General features: G+C 39.8%; 1 protein-coding gene across 1 annotated transcript in view; it reads left to right on the forward strand.

Moving 5' to 3' along the window:
* The window catches only part of cacna1ha (calcium channel, voltage-dependent, T type, alpha 1H subunit a), a 63,105-nt gene that overhangs the window by 27,039 nt on the left and 17,266 nt on the right, over positions 1-18,800 (forward strand). The window contains exons 11-26 of the mRNA XM_078268870.1: positions 2,669-2,820; positions 4,226-4,411; positions 4,502-4,619; positions 6,023-6,178; positions 7,101-7,188; positions 7,306-7,589; positions 8,867-9,226; positions 10,943-11,046; positions 11,252-11,375; positions 11,942-12,010; positions 12,135-12,319; positions 12,524-12,650; positions 13,165-13,290; positions 13,750-13,839; positions 14,789-14,981; positions 18,498-18,649. Coding sequence (XP_078124996.1) covers positions 2,669-2,820; positions 4,226-4,411; positions 4,502-4,619; positions 6,023-6,178; positions 7,101-7,188; positions 7,306-7,589; positions 8,867-9,226; positions 10,943-11,046; positions 11,252-11,375; positions 11,942-12,010; positions 12,135-12,319; positions 12,524-12,650; positions 13,165-13,290; positions 13,750-13,839; positions 14,789-14,981; positions 18,498-18,649 — 2,514 coding nt within the window. The remainder of the gene's footprint in view (positions 1-2,668; positions 2,821-4,225; positions 4,412-4,501; positions 4,620-6,022; positions 6,179-7,100; positions 7,189-7,305; positions 7,590-8,866; positions 9,227-10,942; positions 11,047-11,251; positions 11,376-11,941; positions 12,011-12,134; positions 12,320-12,523; positions 12,651-13,164; positions 13,291-13,749; positions 13,840-14,788; positions 14,982-18,497; positions 18,650-18,800) is intronic.

Here is an 18,800-nt window from a genome sequence, read left to right on the forward strand (position 1 = left end):
ATATTTTAATCGATTGACAGCCCTAATATATATATATATATATGTATATATGTGTGTGTGTGTGTGTGTATATATATATATATATTTGTGTATATATATGTGTATATCTATGTATGTATGTGTATATATATGTGTATATGTATATATGTATGTGTATATATATGTATATATGTGTATATGTATGTATGTATATATATGTGTATATATGTATATATATGTGTATATGTATGTGTATATATATATGTATATATATATGTGTGTATATATATGTATATATGTATGTATATATATGTGTGTATATATATGTATATATGTATGTGTATATATGTATATATATGTATATATATATGTATGTGTATATATGTATATATATGTATATATATATATGTATATATGTGTATGTGTATGTATTATAAGGTTTTGATTATGCTACCTGAAGGAATCATCATACATATCATACTAAAGGTATACTGTGCAGTGCTTTCCTCAAAAAACAATGAGAATATATATAATATAGAATAATACAAAAGTAATCCCTCTCAATCAACACTAATGACCAACTAGAAGTGTGTGGTGGTGTCTGTATCTGCAGAGACCCCGACCTCTGCTTGCATTTTCTCTCTTCTTTTTTTATTTTGGTGAGTGCGGGACGTTTGTGGGCGTCAGTAAATAGCCTTGGGGCCCACGTGGGTGTGTAACCCCCAGCCAATAACAGCATTCTCATTTCCAACCGCTGCTTTGCGCCTCGCAGTACTCACTACATATTCTACCTTTAAAAAATAAATATGGATAATCTTATTCTAATCTTAATTTAATTTAATGTATCTTTATTTTAGAATATAGTAAGTGAATGATCAGAATTTTCACATAATTGACTTGTATGTTTGTGAAAGGGAAATCGTCATTTAGCTCCTTGATTCCAGCTTTATTAAACGTATTCGTATGAATAATGTGTTTTATAATTTCCAACAACAATAAACACAAAGCCAACACTGGATGTCTCTGCAGGGCACTGATAGTGCAGAATAGCCCAGGCTGAAGGTTAAGCCCTATCTGCCATATTAGCAGGACTTCTGGGATTTTATATATTAATCTTGTAACTGTGTTTATTAGTCCAGAATATGGTCTGCCTGATTTTATACACCCTGGGTCGGGACTCAAAATGGGCTTGTTGTTCCCTGCATAAAAAGAATCACAATTAGTTTTAATGAGACTGCCGTGCGTGACATGAAAATAAAATATATGGATCACAAACTAAGGGCTTCAGAAACTGTGAGGCACACTATAGAGCATAAGAAGGTATGGTTTAGAGTGATTTAATTGTCTGGGGATTATAATTAGTAATTGTTTGTGAATGTCAGGACTGCACAAAGCTTGTCAGCATTAAATCCTAAAACAAGCTCAGGAATGTTAAAGTGTTTATCACACGAGTTCATCACAATGGTAACTTATTGTAACTTTAGTTGTGAATTTCTGTTAAACCAAACTTAATTTGTTACCATTTAAAGGTCCACTGTGTGGGAATTTCTCCCATCTAGCATTGAGATCATATATCGCAATCAACTCTCTCGCACCACCCAGTTCAAAGTACGTATTACAGCTACGGTAGCCTACACGCTTCAAAAAGCTTGCTTTCTTCAATATATTTTTTCATTTTCTGGGCGAGGAAGAAGACTCCTGTTCCTGAAATTTGGATTTTGAATAAGTGTGGTTCTCCATGTTCTTCAAACTTGCCGGGGCCGGGGAGCTACGATACCCATTATCAGCATTAGCAGCACCTGTGAGTTTATCATGTGACGGCAAAAACGCGAAAAGGCGGAGCAGTATGTCCTGTATGTCCCTTACCGGCTAACGTATTTCAAGATGGTGCATGAATATGGAGCGTCTACCCCAGTTCATGTGAATGCAAATGTAAAATTTCAAGCCAAAAGGAATACTTGGAATTGATGATGGTGGTAAATATTCATGAAAAAGGACAAGTTTGTGAACGGGCAACACAGATTTTGATAATGAACAACTAAACACGTTACACACTGGACCTTTTAAGGCTTTGATTTATTTGGCCAGATGAGAAACACATTATAGGAACTTAGATGTGCCACGGTGAGATGTCTAAAATAGAAATACTCAGTATAGGAAGGAAGGATATTTAAAAGAAATACAGCCCAAGTCACAACTTTTAATCCAAACAGGCTCATTTAGGACACTGATGCGGCACAGGTAAACGTTTCCACAAAGAAAAGTTGAGCATGTGGCCCCATGATGCATTTACCAGAGCACAACATTGCTGTTTTCCATAAAAGACGTGACTATATGGTTTATGAGAGGGCCTCAGTTATATCTTGACTTGCTGGATCACTGACTGTACTGTGAGGTAAGTGGAGTACGGCAGTGATGGATTGGTGCTGTTGGTCCCATTGGATTGATTGGGTTTGACTGCAGCACTGAACTTGATTTATAATGTCTCAGCTCAGGGCACTAAGACCAAAACAGGTTTTACAGCCCAGGGATCATAGAGTGAAGATATTACCTAACTCTTTCTTGCTTGCTTTCTCTTTCTTACTTTTTTTTTTTCTTTTTCTTTCTTGCTTTCTTTCTTTCCCCATCTCTCTTGTCCCCATCCCACTTTTCTTTCCTCTTGCTTTGTCTCCCTCTTCTCTCCCTGCAGCCGGAGGAATTGACTGATGTGTTAGAGATCAGTAACATCGTTTTCACCAGCATGTTCGTCCTGGAGATGGGCTTCATGCTGCTGGCTTTTGGCTTGTTAGGATACATCAGGAACCCATACAACATATTCGACAGCATCATTGTGATCATCAGGTAATCATTTATCTTAATCAGAATAATATATAATATATGCCATCATCAAAATTCAATGCAAAAACAAAATGCAAAGGCACTAAAACCAATCAGTGTAGCTTTCACGAACTAGACAACTCAGATTTAGAGCCAACCCCCATTCTCCAGCTTGTCAGTCATTGGGTTTCGAGTGTCAGGTTTACTGCTGCAGCATCCATCTTTACAATAGCTAAGATTGACACACTCATGATGGATCACACAGGAGCAGCTTTGTTTACTGCTACAGCGGATTCTTGATCCTGTCGGGAGTCGAGGTTTGCTGCGTGTCTAACATTTAGTTTGATAGAGCTCATATTGGATCAGGGGACCTTTTGATATATGTTGTTAGCAGGGTTGGAAGGGTTACTTTAATGTATTCTGATACCATTACTAATTACCTGTTAAAAAATGTAGTCAATAACCTAATCCTAGTATCACAATATTAAAATAACTTGTTTACTTTCCGTTACTTTTGGATTACCTCAATAACAAATATGCAAATATAGACAAGAGAAAAGAAAGATCAATAAGATACCTCTTATTTAAACTAAATCCACACCTGTGTATTCTGTAAGACAACACAACAATGTTAACTTAGAAAAGTAAATGGGGAAACCAAGATTCTTAGCATCAAAAATGTGTCCTCTTATCAGTGTATTTTTAAAGAAAAAAATACTTTGCATTAGGCCTGCACGATTCGGGGGAAAATATGAATCACGATTTTTTTAAATTCAGACAGTGGCCTTTAGACCTACAATGACTCAAGACTGGAGTGGTGTTGTGTGAGACTTGTGATACAATGACTCAAGACTGGAGTGGTGTTGTGTGAGACTTGTGATGTGTTGTGATCCTGAGTTGCCTTTTAGCGAAGGGCTTTTATTGTGAAAGGTAAGAACGGAAGGGCTGAAGCTGTAATATGCTGCTGATGAAATTGTGGGAGTCAATAAAGAGTTTGTTGTTGTGGTTCAGACTATGGAGCCTCTGTATTATTATTTTATCACCTTCATAAGTATAGGCACAACTCATAACCCTACACTACAGTAGTATGTTGTTCTTCATTTTTAAATTTATTTTTAACAATTCTGCTAAAAATACCCAGTTTTACTAAATGTATCGGTAATGATATTACGACTTTTCTTTCTGTTACTTCAAGGGAATACAGTAACCTTGTTTTTATTATATTTACGTTCCATGTAGTCCGTTGGGTTGGGTTGCTTCCGGTAATGAAAGGGAATTACCTTTTATAATTAGCATATTGTAACATTGTAAATTTCCTAGATTTATGCTTACATACATGGTTAATTTAGACAGTAGTGACCAAATAGGATCTCCAACTTTAAAGTTTTCCAATTGTGTTTTTAATACAAATTTGGTTTGTGGTTCTCAGTGTGTGGGAGATAATTGGTCAAGCAGACGGTGGGTTGTCAGTCCTGCGAACGTTTCGTCTGCTGCGGGTTCTGAAGTTGGTTCGCTTCCTTCCTGCCCTGAGGAGACAACTGGTAGTGCTAATGAAGACCATGGACAACGTCGCCACGTTCTGCATGCTGCTGATGCTTTTCATCTTCACTTTTAGGTATGCACACATGCAACACACGCACACAAACCCATCTTCCAGATCTGTTATACACACAAAATGATCACCACATTTTCTTATCTTCTACAGTATTCTGGGTATGCATCTGTTTGGCTGTAAATTCAGTCTTGAGACGGAGAACGGAGACACCATCCCCGACCGAAAGAACTTTGACTCTCTACTCTGGGCTATTGTCACTGTATTCCAGGTTAGTTTTCAATTTACACTTTGCTTCTGTTCTTTAGTGTTTGCTGGCTCTAATCCACAGATTTTTTTCTAAGTTATATTTGATTTGCCAAAAATATTTACTCAGCTATTCGCATGTAGTATTATTAAAAATTGCTTGATTCACTTCTGGTCTGCAGTTCAACTGCTTTGTGTATTCATAATTATTACTATTACACATAAAATGGGCCGTTACAGCTAAATTAGGCTGCCATTCATGTAGGCATCGTCTGTAAAATGTCTCTGCAACTAGACAGATATGTAACTGGCTTCCCTTCAAAAAGAGAGCTCCAACGTGCTCCTTACTGGCTCAGAATGAACCCACTGATATAAGTGGAAATGTATGACAGCAGATAAAAATGTCAGCTGTAGCACCACATCCTTCGTACAGTGTAGTTGTAAGAGATAAACTGGGCAGTGTGTTTGTGTGTGTATATTTTTATCCCAACACAGGTCATGTGTACTCCTTGGCCATCCCAAATCAAAATGTCAAACTAAGCCATGTGTGTGTGTGTGTGTGTGTGTGTGTGTGTGTGTGTGTGCGTGCCTGCCTGCCTGCCTGCCAAATTCAATTGCCAAGCTCTGCTCATTAGTCAAATGCTGTGAAATGAAAAGATTCTGCTTATGCACACCCTCTTTCACTATCATTTCTATTTCTTGCTCTCCCTGTGTGAAGATATTGTTCAATTGCTCCAGATAGATGTTGTCCTCTTTTAAATACTGTATGCGTCAGCGGAAAGGTGGAACACAAAATGCAGTGGACTGTCTTACTTTGGTCTGTGTGTGTGTGTGTGTGTGTGTGTGTGTGTGTGTGTGTGTGTGTGTGTGTGTGTGTGTGTACGAGAGAGAGAGTACAATGCTGAAAAAGCATTTTATCCAACTGGCTGTCATATGAAGGCATTCCCTATATACTTACTATAGTTTTCTTGGAAAGTAGCTACAGTACGCACACACACACACACACACACACACACACACACACACGTGCATATGTACATGCACACATTTGCACAGACAGTGCAGTGAATTGCCTTCCTGCCACAGCGTTTAAGGAGTGGGCAGAGATGGAGCGAGCTTTCATGCTGCATCATGAACAGTGCCCTACTTTTAAATGCTTTCATCACTCACATTGATTTAAACACGGGCGCGAGCAAACACCCACGTACACTCTGTGGCAATCCCATCTGCATGACGTTGAAGCATTGTGGCATGATGGTAATAAAAGTAGCTCAGTACTGGATTTTATAAAGCATATAAAACCCACGAGGGCTGTATAGGCTAATATGCTCCCTTTCTATCTTTCTTTTCCATGTCTTTTGTTTTTGGTTACGATTTTTCTCATTTGTATTTAAAAAATCTCTAAATCTGACTTCATTCATTCTATAGATTCTTACCCAGGAGGACTGGAATGTGGTGTTATATAACGGCATGGCCTCCACCTCTCCATGGGCGGCTCTCTACTTTGTTGCTCTCATGACATTCGGCAACTATGTGCTCTTCAATTTACTTGTGGCCATCTTGGTTGAGGGCTTCCAGGCTGAGGTGAGAATATTACAATATTTAATTATGTGTCATTTAACCCTTGTGTTGTCCAAATTTGACCCGTTTTTTAAAGTTTTTTATATCAGTAATATGGGTTTCTTACAACCAAATTTCCCCCAAAATAACTTGGATGCATGTTGTATGCGTTCCATACAACGATCTCTGCAGGTAAAATAATCATTACTTAAATTGAATTTTGGTTGTTTTATTCAATTTTATAGCATTTGAAAAAAAAATGTAAATGGTTTAAACCAGTCTGTGAAATAAAGAGTATAAAATTAATGATTTAAAATGATTCACTCAACATTATCTGGTCTTAACTATTAGTCAAAATAATTCATAATATCTGCTTTTATCAAACAAAGGAATTTGGTAAAAAGTCATTTAAATTAGGTCAATTGACCATGATTAAAAAAACGTCCGAAAAGCACCAAGGACAAAACACGTTCATCGTTGACGGGAAGACAACACAAGTGTTCATTTAATGAAACACTTATTTTCCAATGTGCAAATTTTAAGTTCTGAATGCAAAGAATATACAAAAGACTTCTTACAATTATGGCGCTAACGTCAGGGGAACAGAGTAAAGATGAATGTATGATTCTTAACAAGCATCTCTCATCCACAACTGTGTGAATACTGTATGAGGGCCTTCTCTTGCTGTTAATTAACTCCCGATGGAGCTATCTGAGGGCCGCAGGTCCGGACTCTCAATTACCACACTGTGGGTTAACCCTAACCCTAACACACTCGCTGATCATTTCAGATGATTTATTCTAACCTCATCCAACACTGTTCTCATGTTGCACCCAAGGGGCACAGTAAACATTCTGCTATGTGCTTATTTGCATGGATGTGTGTGTGTGTGTGTGTGTGTGTGTGTGTGTGTGTGTGTGTGTGTGTGTGTGTGTGTGTGTTGTAGGGTGATGCTAATCGGTCGGATTCAGATGATGAGAAGAAATCTGACAACTTTGAGGAGGACGAGAAGGTAGAACAGCTCAGAGACACTGGTAGGTTTAAATGACGGAAAAGGCTCAAATTGGGCTATTTTTTCTTGTTTCACGACTGACTGATTACTAACTGTATGAATAAATGATGGTGATTATAATGACTTTATTTCTCCACAGAGCTAAAAATGTACTCTCTGATGATGACAGCCAACGGTCATGTTGACCCTCGCGGCTCGATGGCTCCTCCAATAATCATGCGCACGGCAGCCACACCCATGCCCACTCCTAAAGGCTCTCTGGGACCTGAGTCGGTCCTTGGAGAGAAGCTCATGTTCAGAGAGGAGGTGCCTCAGTATGGCGATGTTGGACTGGGGTTTTCCGAGGCAGGAAGTGGTAATGCAGAGTCTCGCCGTGGGAGCGCCACCTCCATGGACCCATTAGCCTATGACCAGCATTCTCTGGTGAGTTATATCAAACACTCAGCATTCAGTCATTTATAAATGGAGGTGCCATAAACAATGCATATGTTAGGGGAATGTTATAATATTTACAGTATGATAAGCGCAACATATCAAAATGAACTTTTATTCCTTAGAGGAGAGGATCAAGGCACATTATATATTAGATACCACGCTCCTGCATAGTCTGACTGAAAAAAGGTTCAAAGAAATAGCAACAAGAACGATGCAAATACAAAGCCTGGATATAACCCACTTACTTGGCAGAAGCCAAGGCAAGGAGCAGACAGACATATGAGACAAAGTTAATTCAATCAGACCCAGTGGTCCTACATGGATGACCATAAAGGGCCTTAAGGACCAATGACTCAGGTCCCATGAGGTAACACTGGAGTTAAACACAAGCTCTAAATGTTTCAATCTACGAGTAACCCAGGATTCAATCACATCCACTACCATGGGGGACGGCTTAATGACCTAAATTTGCCTCAGAGGACTGAGAAGGAGCACACGTCACACAGTCCTCTTTTTATACGAGGAATGTATTACATTGTATTCATTGATATTATATTATCTGACATTATTTTAAATCTTGACATCGCTGCACAGAGAAGGCGGACTGTGCAGGTACCACATATGCCGCCATTAGCTCCAAAGGTTACAGGTTCACCAAACTGCATTTTCCATACCTCCGGTCTGTATAACTGCCCATAGCAGGGCACTGTAACACAGGTAGACAGTTATTTAGTCCGCAAGGATATCATGGACCCTTAAATTAAATCTGGAAATATAGGGAGCCAATAATCACTCGTTGTTAGCTCATGGGGATAGAAAAATCCTAATAAACATACTCAGTAACGCTTAGCACATGGGCATAACATTTGCTCAAACTAAACGGTAAGAGACAAAATTAAGAAAAATGTAGCAGTCCATCACAGAAATTCTTGCCTATACCTTGTCTACTAAAAAAACTCAAGAGAGAAACTCTTTGTCTTGGATTCTAAGAGACTGACAACACATTTGACTGCAGAAGAGACTGAGAATCCTCACACAAATTCAAATTGAAGCTGCACTTGAAATATCTTTACATAATTTTCTTTACTACACTTCAATTTGTTATTGCTAAGTTTGGCGTGTATCTCCTTTTTTGTTGTGACCTGCAAGCCGGTCATTTCCCCCTAATAGCCAGGTAGCACTTTTGAAACTCCTGTAACTCTTGCTCATACAGACACACTTTCATAGCCACACACTATGCTTACCCCTATTTCCTGTCTCTCCAGAGCCTCTCAAGTCCCGGCCGGCGCTCCCCTCTTCCTCCTCGCTCATGGGGAAGCCGTCGCTCCAGCTGGAACAGCCTGGGAAGAGCGCCGAGCCTCAAAAGGCGAGACACCAGCGGAGAGAGGGAGAGCCTGTTGTCTGGGGAGGGAGGAGAGGAGGAAGATGGTGGGCAGGACAAGGGGGAGGCCGGGGGAAACAATAGACTACGGCCAGAATCCTTGGAGCTGCTGCCGGCGTCCACTCTTTGCCCTTCCATAATAGCAGAGTACAGTGACTGTAACGGGAGGACCGTGACCTATGACCCCAATGTGAACTCTGAACCCAAGGATGACTCCTCGCCTGAAGATGACATGGATGATGACGTAAGTTATCATGAGTCATGGCTTTCAAAATAACATTTAGATCTACAGCGAGGTCTTTGAGCAGATTTTAAAGGTCAGCAGCACGATATTGTCCTGTTGGATTGTTTCACAATTACATACACAGGCCTGAGCAATCATTTTTAAATTGTTATAGGCCTTGTGACAAGTTTGCTCAGCAATCTTAATCTGCCCTCTCCGATTCTGTTTACATATTTTATTTCTGTCTTTCCCCACTCAGTTCTTCTTTGTCTTCTTTGACCTTTGTCTCTCTCTTACTTTGATATACTATGTGTGTTTTTGTGTTAACACTGCAAGCCCTGGAGGAATGCTAATTGTCATGCTGTAATTGATTTGCTTGGCCAGTAATTGTTTTCTCAGTGGGTATAAAATCACAGTGTGTGTGTGTGTGTGTGTGTGTGTGTGTGTGTGTGTGTGTGTGAAGGGTGTACTCCCCAATGGTTTTGGATGACCTCTGTTGCGACATTGTTGATGGTTTTGTTGGCTCCAAATTGAGTTTATAAAGCCATGAAATCCACCAAAACAAAAGGCCTCTCCCTGGGCACACTGAAAATGGGATGCTGAAAACAGATCCTCTACCAGTGTATGCATGTGTGTCTGCATGTGTGTCACTGTGCGCACATGACGTGCCAGCTGAGACGTGTGTATGCATGTGGAGCTCTCCGTGTGTCTATGTCAGGGATTATGGATTTCAGCTCCAAGGAGCAGCAGGTTCTTTTCATCCAGTTTACACACACACACACACACACACACACACACACACACACACACACACCCAGATGCACACACTCTCACACGAGCAGCAGTCTGCCAAATAAGCTGAGAGGCTTGACTTTGGGCTGTTTTAATTAGAATCCTAAAGTACAGATGCAGTGCACCCAAGCTTTATTCTATTTGTTTTATTAGAAACTTTAATGAGTTTCTATTGTGCTTGTGGACTAGACTAAATTTGGAGTTATGGTCCAGTTATCTACATATCTACTTATGCAAGAAAACACTTGTTTATTGTGCACCCATAAATTTAAATGTGGAAGCGCTAACATCAGCAACTTTGTGGAAACTCAAATTAAACTATGCAGTTTTGAATGCTTTTTATGGTGCAATTGTTTATTGGGCAAGTAACTAATTCCTTTAGTGTAGCTATTGATGCTGTCAAACAAACTCTCTGATCTTTAAGTTATGCAACATGCATTTAAATAATATTCAAGAAATTAAGGAGTACATACAAAATACTAACATTTTTCTCATTTGGAACAACTGTTTTCACTGTTGAGGCTGGAGGTGCATGAAAAGAGAATACTGGAAATTTGAATACTGAAATTGCATTACAACTTCTAGTTTAGCTCAGGCAGCCATCCATCTGTGGAGAGGATTAAAGGTGCATTTCCCCTTTAGCAATGCTGCTACCACTCCCATAGACTATCTCACCATTCTACATTATCGATATATATGGGAGTTAAGTACAATTGCCTGAAAACTGAAAAAGATTTTTTACAGTATTGTACATTTTCAGAATTACAGTACTGCGTTTGGCCATGACAGCATGAACATGATGATAATGATTGTGGCTTTGGTATTGATGGTGTAATAGAAGTAATAATTTCACAATTGATAATGTCATGTAATGATGAATCGCAAAGAAAGTGATAATTGCTGCTACTGGTGATAATGTTGATGTCTGACCTCTTACCTCTGCAGAGTTCTTTCTGGCACTGGATCAAAAAAGAGCTCCTTAACATGAAGCCGCGCTGGTGCATAGAGCATGAAGACTGGACGCTGTATTTGTTCTCTCCAGAGAGCATGTGAGTCTCTCTCACACACTCACTCACACACACACAAACACACACACACACACACACACACACACACACACACACACACAAATCATCAATCTGTATGCTTCTACTTTATCTTTTACTGCTTTATCACTGCTAATTATTTGGTCAATAGCTTTAACCGACCATAGACTTTGTGTAGATGAATCTGTGCATGTGTCTGTGTGTTTAGATTACGTGGGTGGTGCCAAAGTGTGATCTCTCACAAATTGTTCGACCATGTAGTTCTGGTTTTCATCTTCCTCAACTGCATCACCATTGCTCTGGAAAGACCTGAGATACAGCTTCATAGCAAGGTAGGACACGCACGCACGCACGCACGCACGCACACACACACACACACACACACACACACACACACACAGACGGACACACCCAGATGCACACACTCTCACACGAGCAGCTTTTCATTCATGCAACTTTTTACACTGTCTGTGAGAGTTATGTACAGGTAAATATGATACAGCAAACAGAGATATATATATATATATATATATATATATATATATATATATATATATATATATATATATATATATATATATATATATATTTTGCAGAGATATGTATAGAAACTCTTCACTGATTTCCGCTGGTTACTGTACAACGTGCTGAAATGTGCAACATGATCCAATAGAAACTTCCTGTGCATTAACCTGACTGGATGCTTTTGGGGCTGATTAACTACAGGAGACAAACAGTAGACACACGCAACATCAAGGCTAAAAACTACCCACAATACATTACTCTCTTAAAGAAACAGGCTAAATAAAAAACAGCTGTTGTGAAAACAAAATGTTGAGACCTCAACTTTGTCTTTATTCTCGTTATGTCTTCATATTAATGTCGCTCTCTTTTTTAGGAGCGAGTGTTTCTGAGTGTGTCCAACTACGTTTTCACTGTGATTTTCCTGGCAGAGATGGCCATTAAGGTAAGATTTCTTTCCGTTATTTGTGGTATGTGCTAAGTAAATGTTTTAACATTTTGACAATTCTGCATCAACGACTTTCTAATTGAAATCTCAAGAGATAATAATTCCATAATGGTTCCTCCAGGTTGTAGCTCTCGGTTTCTGCTTTGGGAAGCAGACTTACCTCCAGTCCAGCTGGAACGTTCTGGATGGTTTTTTGGTGTTTGTGTCTCTGGTCGACATTCTGGTCTCTCTGGCCTACACTAGCGGAAACAGGATCCTGGGCATCCTCAGAGTCCTACGTCTCCTACGAACACTTCGCCCGCTGAGGTACCCAGTGTATTTGTGTGTGTGTGCTTGTGTGTGCGTATGAAGGTGTTGGTTTGTGTGGAAATGTCTGTATGTAAGCCCCACGCATACAGGAAACATCCCACCCTATTTAATATTTCTATCACTTGGATTTATGTCTGTAGGTTCTGGACTATATGGGCTGGTACTAACGGACATCTTTATGTCTCTCTTCTTGTGTTCCAGGGTGATCAGCCGAGCCCCGGGATTGAAGCTGGTTGTGGAAACGCTCATCACCTCTCTCAGACCCATCGGGAACATTGTCCTTATCTGCTGCGCCTTCTTCATTGTCTTTGGCATCTTGGGCGTGCAGGTAGTATGCATTCACACACAGTAACACACACAAACTGGTGCTTGCCTTAAACAAGTCACAATTTCCCAAAGCTAGGGAGAGGTCCAATGCACAGGCTGCACTTATGATACTGCTTTGTCATTTGCTTTTTCTAAGCTCGAGGATGAAACCTTTTACCCCTTGTATCGTAAATGTCAGTCTCGTTGAGCAGCTGCAAATGTGATTGTGGCTTGAGGGGGGGATTGGAAGTGTCTTTGAATATCCAATGGGCCATTTTTTCCCTTAAGAGTGTGAGTTTTTGAAAGAACAACAATTAGGTTAAGTGTGAAAAGGGACAACATGACCCCCCAGGCCAGCTTTTAGCCAAGCACTCAGAGAAATCTTCTGATAAGAATATACTCTATAAAACATCCTTTTATTGCTGGAATTAATAGTTGGATGTTTAAGAAGCCGTAAACTCCAGTGCAATTGAGATAATGTGTAAATGGCAGCCAAATAGCCCTGCAGACCTCTGTCTCTCTATCTCACTCGCTAGCTGTTCAAAGGGAAGTTCTACCACTGTGAAGGTCCGGACACGAAAAACATCACCAACAAGTCAGACTGTCTGCAGGCCAACTACCGCTGGATACGAAGGAAGTACAACTTTGACAACCTGGTTCAGGTACGGATGAATGGAGTGAGGGTGATTAAGGGAGAGGGAGGGAAAGAGAGGGAGGTTGGGAAGAAGAAAATGTTTAGTGTTCAGGCCAATGTAATCTACAAAAACCAATTAACTAGCTAAAAACTACTAATAAAATATAGCATTTATTATTGCAAACTGCAGTGCAACAGGACACAGTGACTGTGGTAAATACATTAGTGGCTTAGGTTTTCCTTTTCTCAGAGTACTCTGATACATTTTAAATTAAATTTGACAGAGTTGGGTTGTCTTACATTCTATCACTTGCAGATGGAGGTTTAAATAACTCACCTTAAGAATGTGAATATTTTAATTGATTTATTTCACATAAATAATCTTCTGCTGACAGCCACTAATTATCATTGGGAGGAAAAAGCACATGCTGACAACCAGAAAAAAAATCCCTGTGTTTTAACTTATTTCTCTGTGTTTCCTTTCCAGGCTCTGATGTCTTTGTTTGTGCTGTCCTGTAAGGATGGCTGGGTCAACATCATGTATGACGGGCTGGATGCAGTGGGAGTGGACCAACAGGTAAAGTGGGAGGAATGTACCGAAAAAATAAATGTCACTCCTCATCGAGGAACCACACTGACACTCCTCTCTCCTCGGACATTATACAACACATTATATGTCACTTTACAAAATAATTCTTAATACATTCTTAAATATCTGTGATTCATGCTGCTTATTTTATTGTAAGCGTACTCTCGGTGAAGTGCACACTGTGCAGTTGCATATAAAATATCATCAAATTAAATATCACCATCTGATTCAACATCATCAGTAGTAATAAAACTGCACTGTAAATAGGTGTGATATAATTGAACTGTAATGCGTGTTAGAGAACAGCGGCACTATAATCTCCATTGGAAGCTTTGACAGCAAGATGTGCAAATACCTGCCCTGAAGACAGCCTAAATACACTTTGAGTATGAGGTTAAAAAATCGTGGGATTAATTTGAAACATTAAGCAAATGTAAACGGCGGTGGTGTTGTTATAACAGTTTCTAAGCAAAAGCCAGGCTCAGGCGAGTTTATAGCAGGCACTTCAAAGCTTCATTTGATGAGGCTGTCCTCAGATCTAAGACTGCCTGTGGTGTAATGTGCTGAAATAGTGGAGTCATATTAATACTCATACTTGCAACAACATAAGAAATCAGGTGACTAGAAACCAAAGGATCAAAGCCTTTATTTGTGATATCATTAGGATACATCTTCAAACTGCTACACTGACAGTGAAATTAACCTAGAATACTGGAAAGTTTACCCAAGGATTTTCAAATAATTTACATTGTTCTACTTGCTGTATGTATGTATGTGCTCTGGCTTTGTGGATTTGGGATTTCTGTTGCTGGCCCGCTCAAGCACAAGAAGCAAAACTAGTCCTGTGCTTTTCTGTGTCTCTACTAAGTGATACACACGAACTATTGGAAAAAAAAAGCTCAATCCTCTTTGCTCTGCTCTCCGCTTCTCCTCTCAGCCTATAAGGAACCACAACCCCTGGATGCTGCTCTACTTCATCTCATTCCTGCTCATCGTCAGCTTCTTCGTCCTCAACATGTTTGTCGGTGTCGTGGTGGAGAACTTCCACAAGTGCCGGCAGGACCAGGAAGAGGAGGAGGCCCGCTTACGGGAAGAGAAGAGGCTCAAAATGATAGAGAAAAAGCGCAGGAGTAAGGAGAATGGAGGGGCTGGTCGGTAGTCTATTTTTCTGAGCACTGCCTGCTTTCTGAGCCTGAAAAAAAAGAGAACGAGAATGACAGAGAGAGAAAACAAGGGAATTTATTCAGACTTGAATATAAAAAAAAGAGGGAGAGTTTGAAAGACTGGCTAGCACACGCAAACAGTGATTGATCACTGACAGAAGGTGTAGGCTATGCCAATCTGATGCATGTTAACTGCATGACTGCAGCCCTCCCCTAACACTGCATGCAGAACTTTGGACACCGGGCCAACCTAACCGACCTCTCAACTGTACAATTATATTAATCTATCTAAACATTTGCATGCTCACTCCTCAAACAATCAAACTGCCACAACTGTAGTGTCAACAAATTACAATAGTAATACTTCAGGATTTACTAGTCCCTTATTTAATTTCTAAAATGCTTAAATTAAATCCTCTAGCACCAAAACCTGCTTTAATACCATTCTTAATGCATAATGAGACTGATTAATACCTGTAATAAGTCAACATTTTTTTATAGACTGTTGAAGAAAACCGTTGCAGCGCCTTTTGCATGTGAAGCCGATCGAGGTTCCTCCATGTGTCTCAGGAAATTTTGCTAGCAAAATTTTGATCAGTGAAACGCCAACGCCCCTTCCTCCGGGTGCATGTACATCCCCGACCTTGCGGCGTCTCTCTCGACACGGGTAGAGGAAGCAGGACATTTCCGGTCAACCTGTTTTGACTGGCAGACTCAGAAACATAGCAGACGTTTTGGCTGCTATACTTGCTAATACCTTGGGCAATAGAGCTGTTGGAAGATGTTAAGTTTGTTAGATACAGAGGATTGTTAGTTACAGCTTGTAGAAAATACAAGCAAATGCTGGCAGAAACATCAGAAACACACCACCTATTGCAAAAAAAATGTTCAAATGCTCACACTACAAAGCAGTATGTTGTGAGGACTTGTTCTTTTATTGTGGTAATACAGTATGTTGAGCTGAAGAAAAGAGAAAAAGAAATTGGGTAGAAGCACATGGTTTTTATTGGCTGAAACATCAAAGAACACAACAATTTGGTTACAACACAAAATTATACCCAACACATCAATCACTGAATTCCACTAGGAGGCAGTATATGGTGTGAGCAGAGCGCCGCTCTTTTCATCTTGTATTGTCTCACTGGTCTAAAACTGCTAAAGGTTCCAGACAAATGTAATCTAATCAGCTGTCCCAGAGGAAAAACTCCTAACTCCAGTGTTTGGCCATGCGATCAGTGTACTCATCAAACAAAAGAAGAAGAAAAAAAAAAGATTTAACAAAAGAAGTTTTAGACTATTGAGATTTTCCTGAGTGCTTAAAAATGACTGTAGTGATTTCATTAAGGAGAAGAGTGGCTCCAGTGTATGTTCAACATCACGGTCATGTTCTACAAGCTTTCAAAAAGAGTTAGGAACTCGAACAGTGAAACAATATGGAGAGACTGATTTTAACACAATAAACAGATTGGTCTTTATTCAAAGAGTACTTACCGATTGTGTTGTTGAACGTACCCTGCGCAGCCTTCTCTCAACCATAGACATTACCTTGTACATCAAAGGCACGTAAGCATGCAGTAGGGACAGGGTATGGTGTACTTGGGAAGGTGATATAAACATGCACGTACCACAAATACAATCATCAATCGTCATAAATGGACATGCGAGTGCACAGTCAAAACATAGTTACATACTGTATCTTTTATAACGATTTTGGGTGCTAAGCATAATAAACGTCACATATTTCTGTTTTGTCCACCTCTGAGCTTTCTTTAGGATTACAGTAACACTTAGTCTATTTATTATTCAAAGGCTGTAATGCAGCTCCCTTCTAAGAAGGAGCAACACACCCATTAGAAAGTATGGTCTGTAGTTTGGGTTTTAATGGAGACTTTTCATTTAGGTCAGAATACACAGCGAGACCTCTCTGCCCTGACAAGAATATCATTATTAAAGAGGCAATTCATCTCGCAATAATGCTCTTTAAAGGAGCTCTCTGAATGTCTTCAGGGATAGAGTGCTGCAAGGATGACGTATTTTCATAGGCCAACCCGAAAGTTAGCATCGCTCTAGTTCACTTGACAAAAAGCCTACGGGATTTTTTCATTGGCTTTTGGATTTTTGCAGACAATAAGCTGCGTGGCAAACACAATTTAACGTTCACGTTTTGTACAGTGAGATAATCTTCACAAATGACCAAACATTTTATGATGTTTTGAAGCTCAAATGCAACTGCCAGAAGTAAAAAGCTAACGTTAGGCTATAAACGAAGTACAACACGTCACCACTAAGCTTTCAACTTATAATTAGATTTTGTGTGCTTACCTCTTTTACAAAAGTCTTTCCTCTTAGCTTAGCGTGACCTGATCTTCAAAGATAGCGAAAAAAGTGTAGATAAGGGTGAGAATCAATACAGGTCAGGACATGTACAGCCGTGCAGCCTAGATTCTGGTCTACTTACATTCGCTAACGTTTAATGTTCCTGACAACCTCTGTCTCATTTAGCCACTTGTTAGCAACCTGCTTTTTTGAAGACGTGTAAAAGCCACGAGTTTGTTGTTTACTGACGTATTTTATGTCGTAGAACCATAGATTAACAGTTTATGCGAAGAACAAAAAATGAAAATCTCTTACGCTTTTGTAAACCACGGACTTTATTTCAGGCATCTAGCCAAAAACCCATTCAAAAAACCCATTGACTTTGAGACAAATGAACCGGAAGTGCAAAAATGCTAACTTATTTCTGGGTTTTAGAACTCATTTTTGCATCACTCTATACTCCTGTTTGTTACTTCCTTTAGTCCAATACAGGGTAGGTCAGGGATTTGTTTACTAAAGACTGGTAGAAGGGAGAATCACTTAAATGCCTTGCAACAGGTGAGGAGAAGTTTTAATACTGTATGTATCCAAGAACGAGTCGAGAACGATTTGAGCTCATGAACTGCAGTCTGTTTTAACATTTGATCCATTTCAATCCTGTTTGCAAATTATGAAATTAACGATATAGCCTAGCTGTGACTCTCATGTCCTCTCTTATTTCAACATACCATACAGGCAGTGGTGTGCACAGACTGTGTGAGGGCGAGGGCGATAATGGAAACCACAGTGAGAAGGGTAACAGTGAGGACACAGAATGGAAGTACTTGAGATGCCAGTCAGACACCCAGGCTGCTCAAGGGCTCCTCTGATGTGGTGTGAGAGAGAAAAATTGAATATTATTAAGGAAAGAGCTATCTTGGTTAAAAAAAAAAAAAAAAAAGTATTAAAAGGGAACTTTTGCATCCTGAGCAAAAAGAGCAGTGGCGGTTCCCCTTCCTTGGCCCCTGCACCTTCCTGTGCACACCACTGGTCACATTGTAATATTTGAATTTCATAGCATGGTTACTCACAGTTTCACTCTTTCTGTCTGTCTGTGTTTTGATATGTGTCTCTGCTTGTGTCGTCTTTGCATATATTTGTTTGTATGTGTGTGTTTGTGTGCTCCAGAGGCCAAGCAGAGGCCTTACTATGCGGACTATTCTCCCATGCGTCTGTCCATCCACACACTGTGTACCAGCCACTACCTGGACCTGTTTATCACCTTCATCATCTGCATCAACGTCTTCACCATGAGCATCGAGCACTACAATCAGCCGCAGGTAATGTTTCGGCACATAGACACACAAATATTATAGTTACCTGGATGGATAGGTACCAACTAATTGAATTAAAATTAAATGAAATTGATTTTCTGGCTAGAACCACAATACCTAGATGTCCCTGTGCAGCTATTCCCTTAACTTAATTTTA

The sequence above is a fragment of the Sander vitreus genome, chromosome 15 (genome assembly GCF_031162955.1).
Source record: "Sander vitreus isolate 19-12246 chromosome 15, sanVit1, whole genome shotgun sequence".
Taxonomy (NCBI): Eukaryota; Metazoa; Chordata; class Actinopteri; order Perciformes; family Percidae; genus Sander; species Sander vitreus.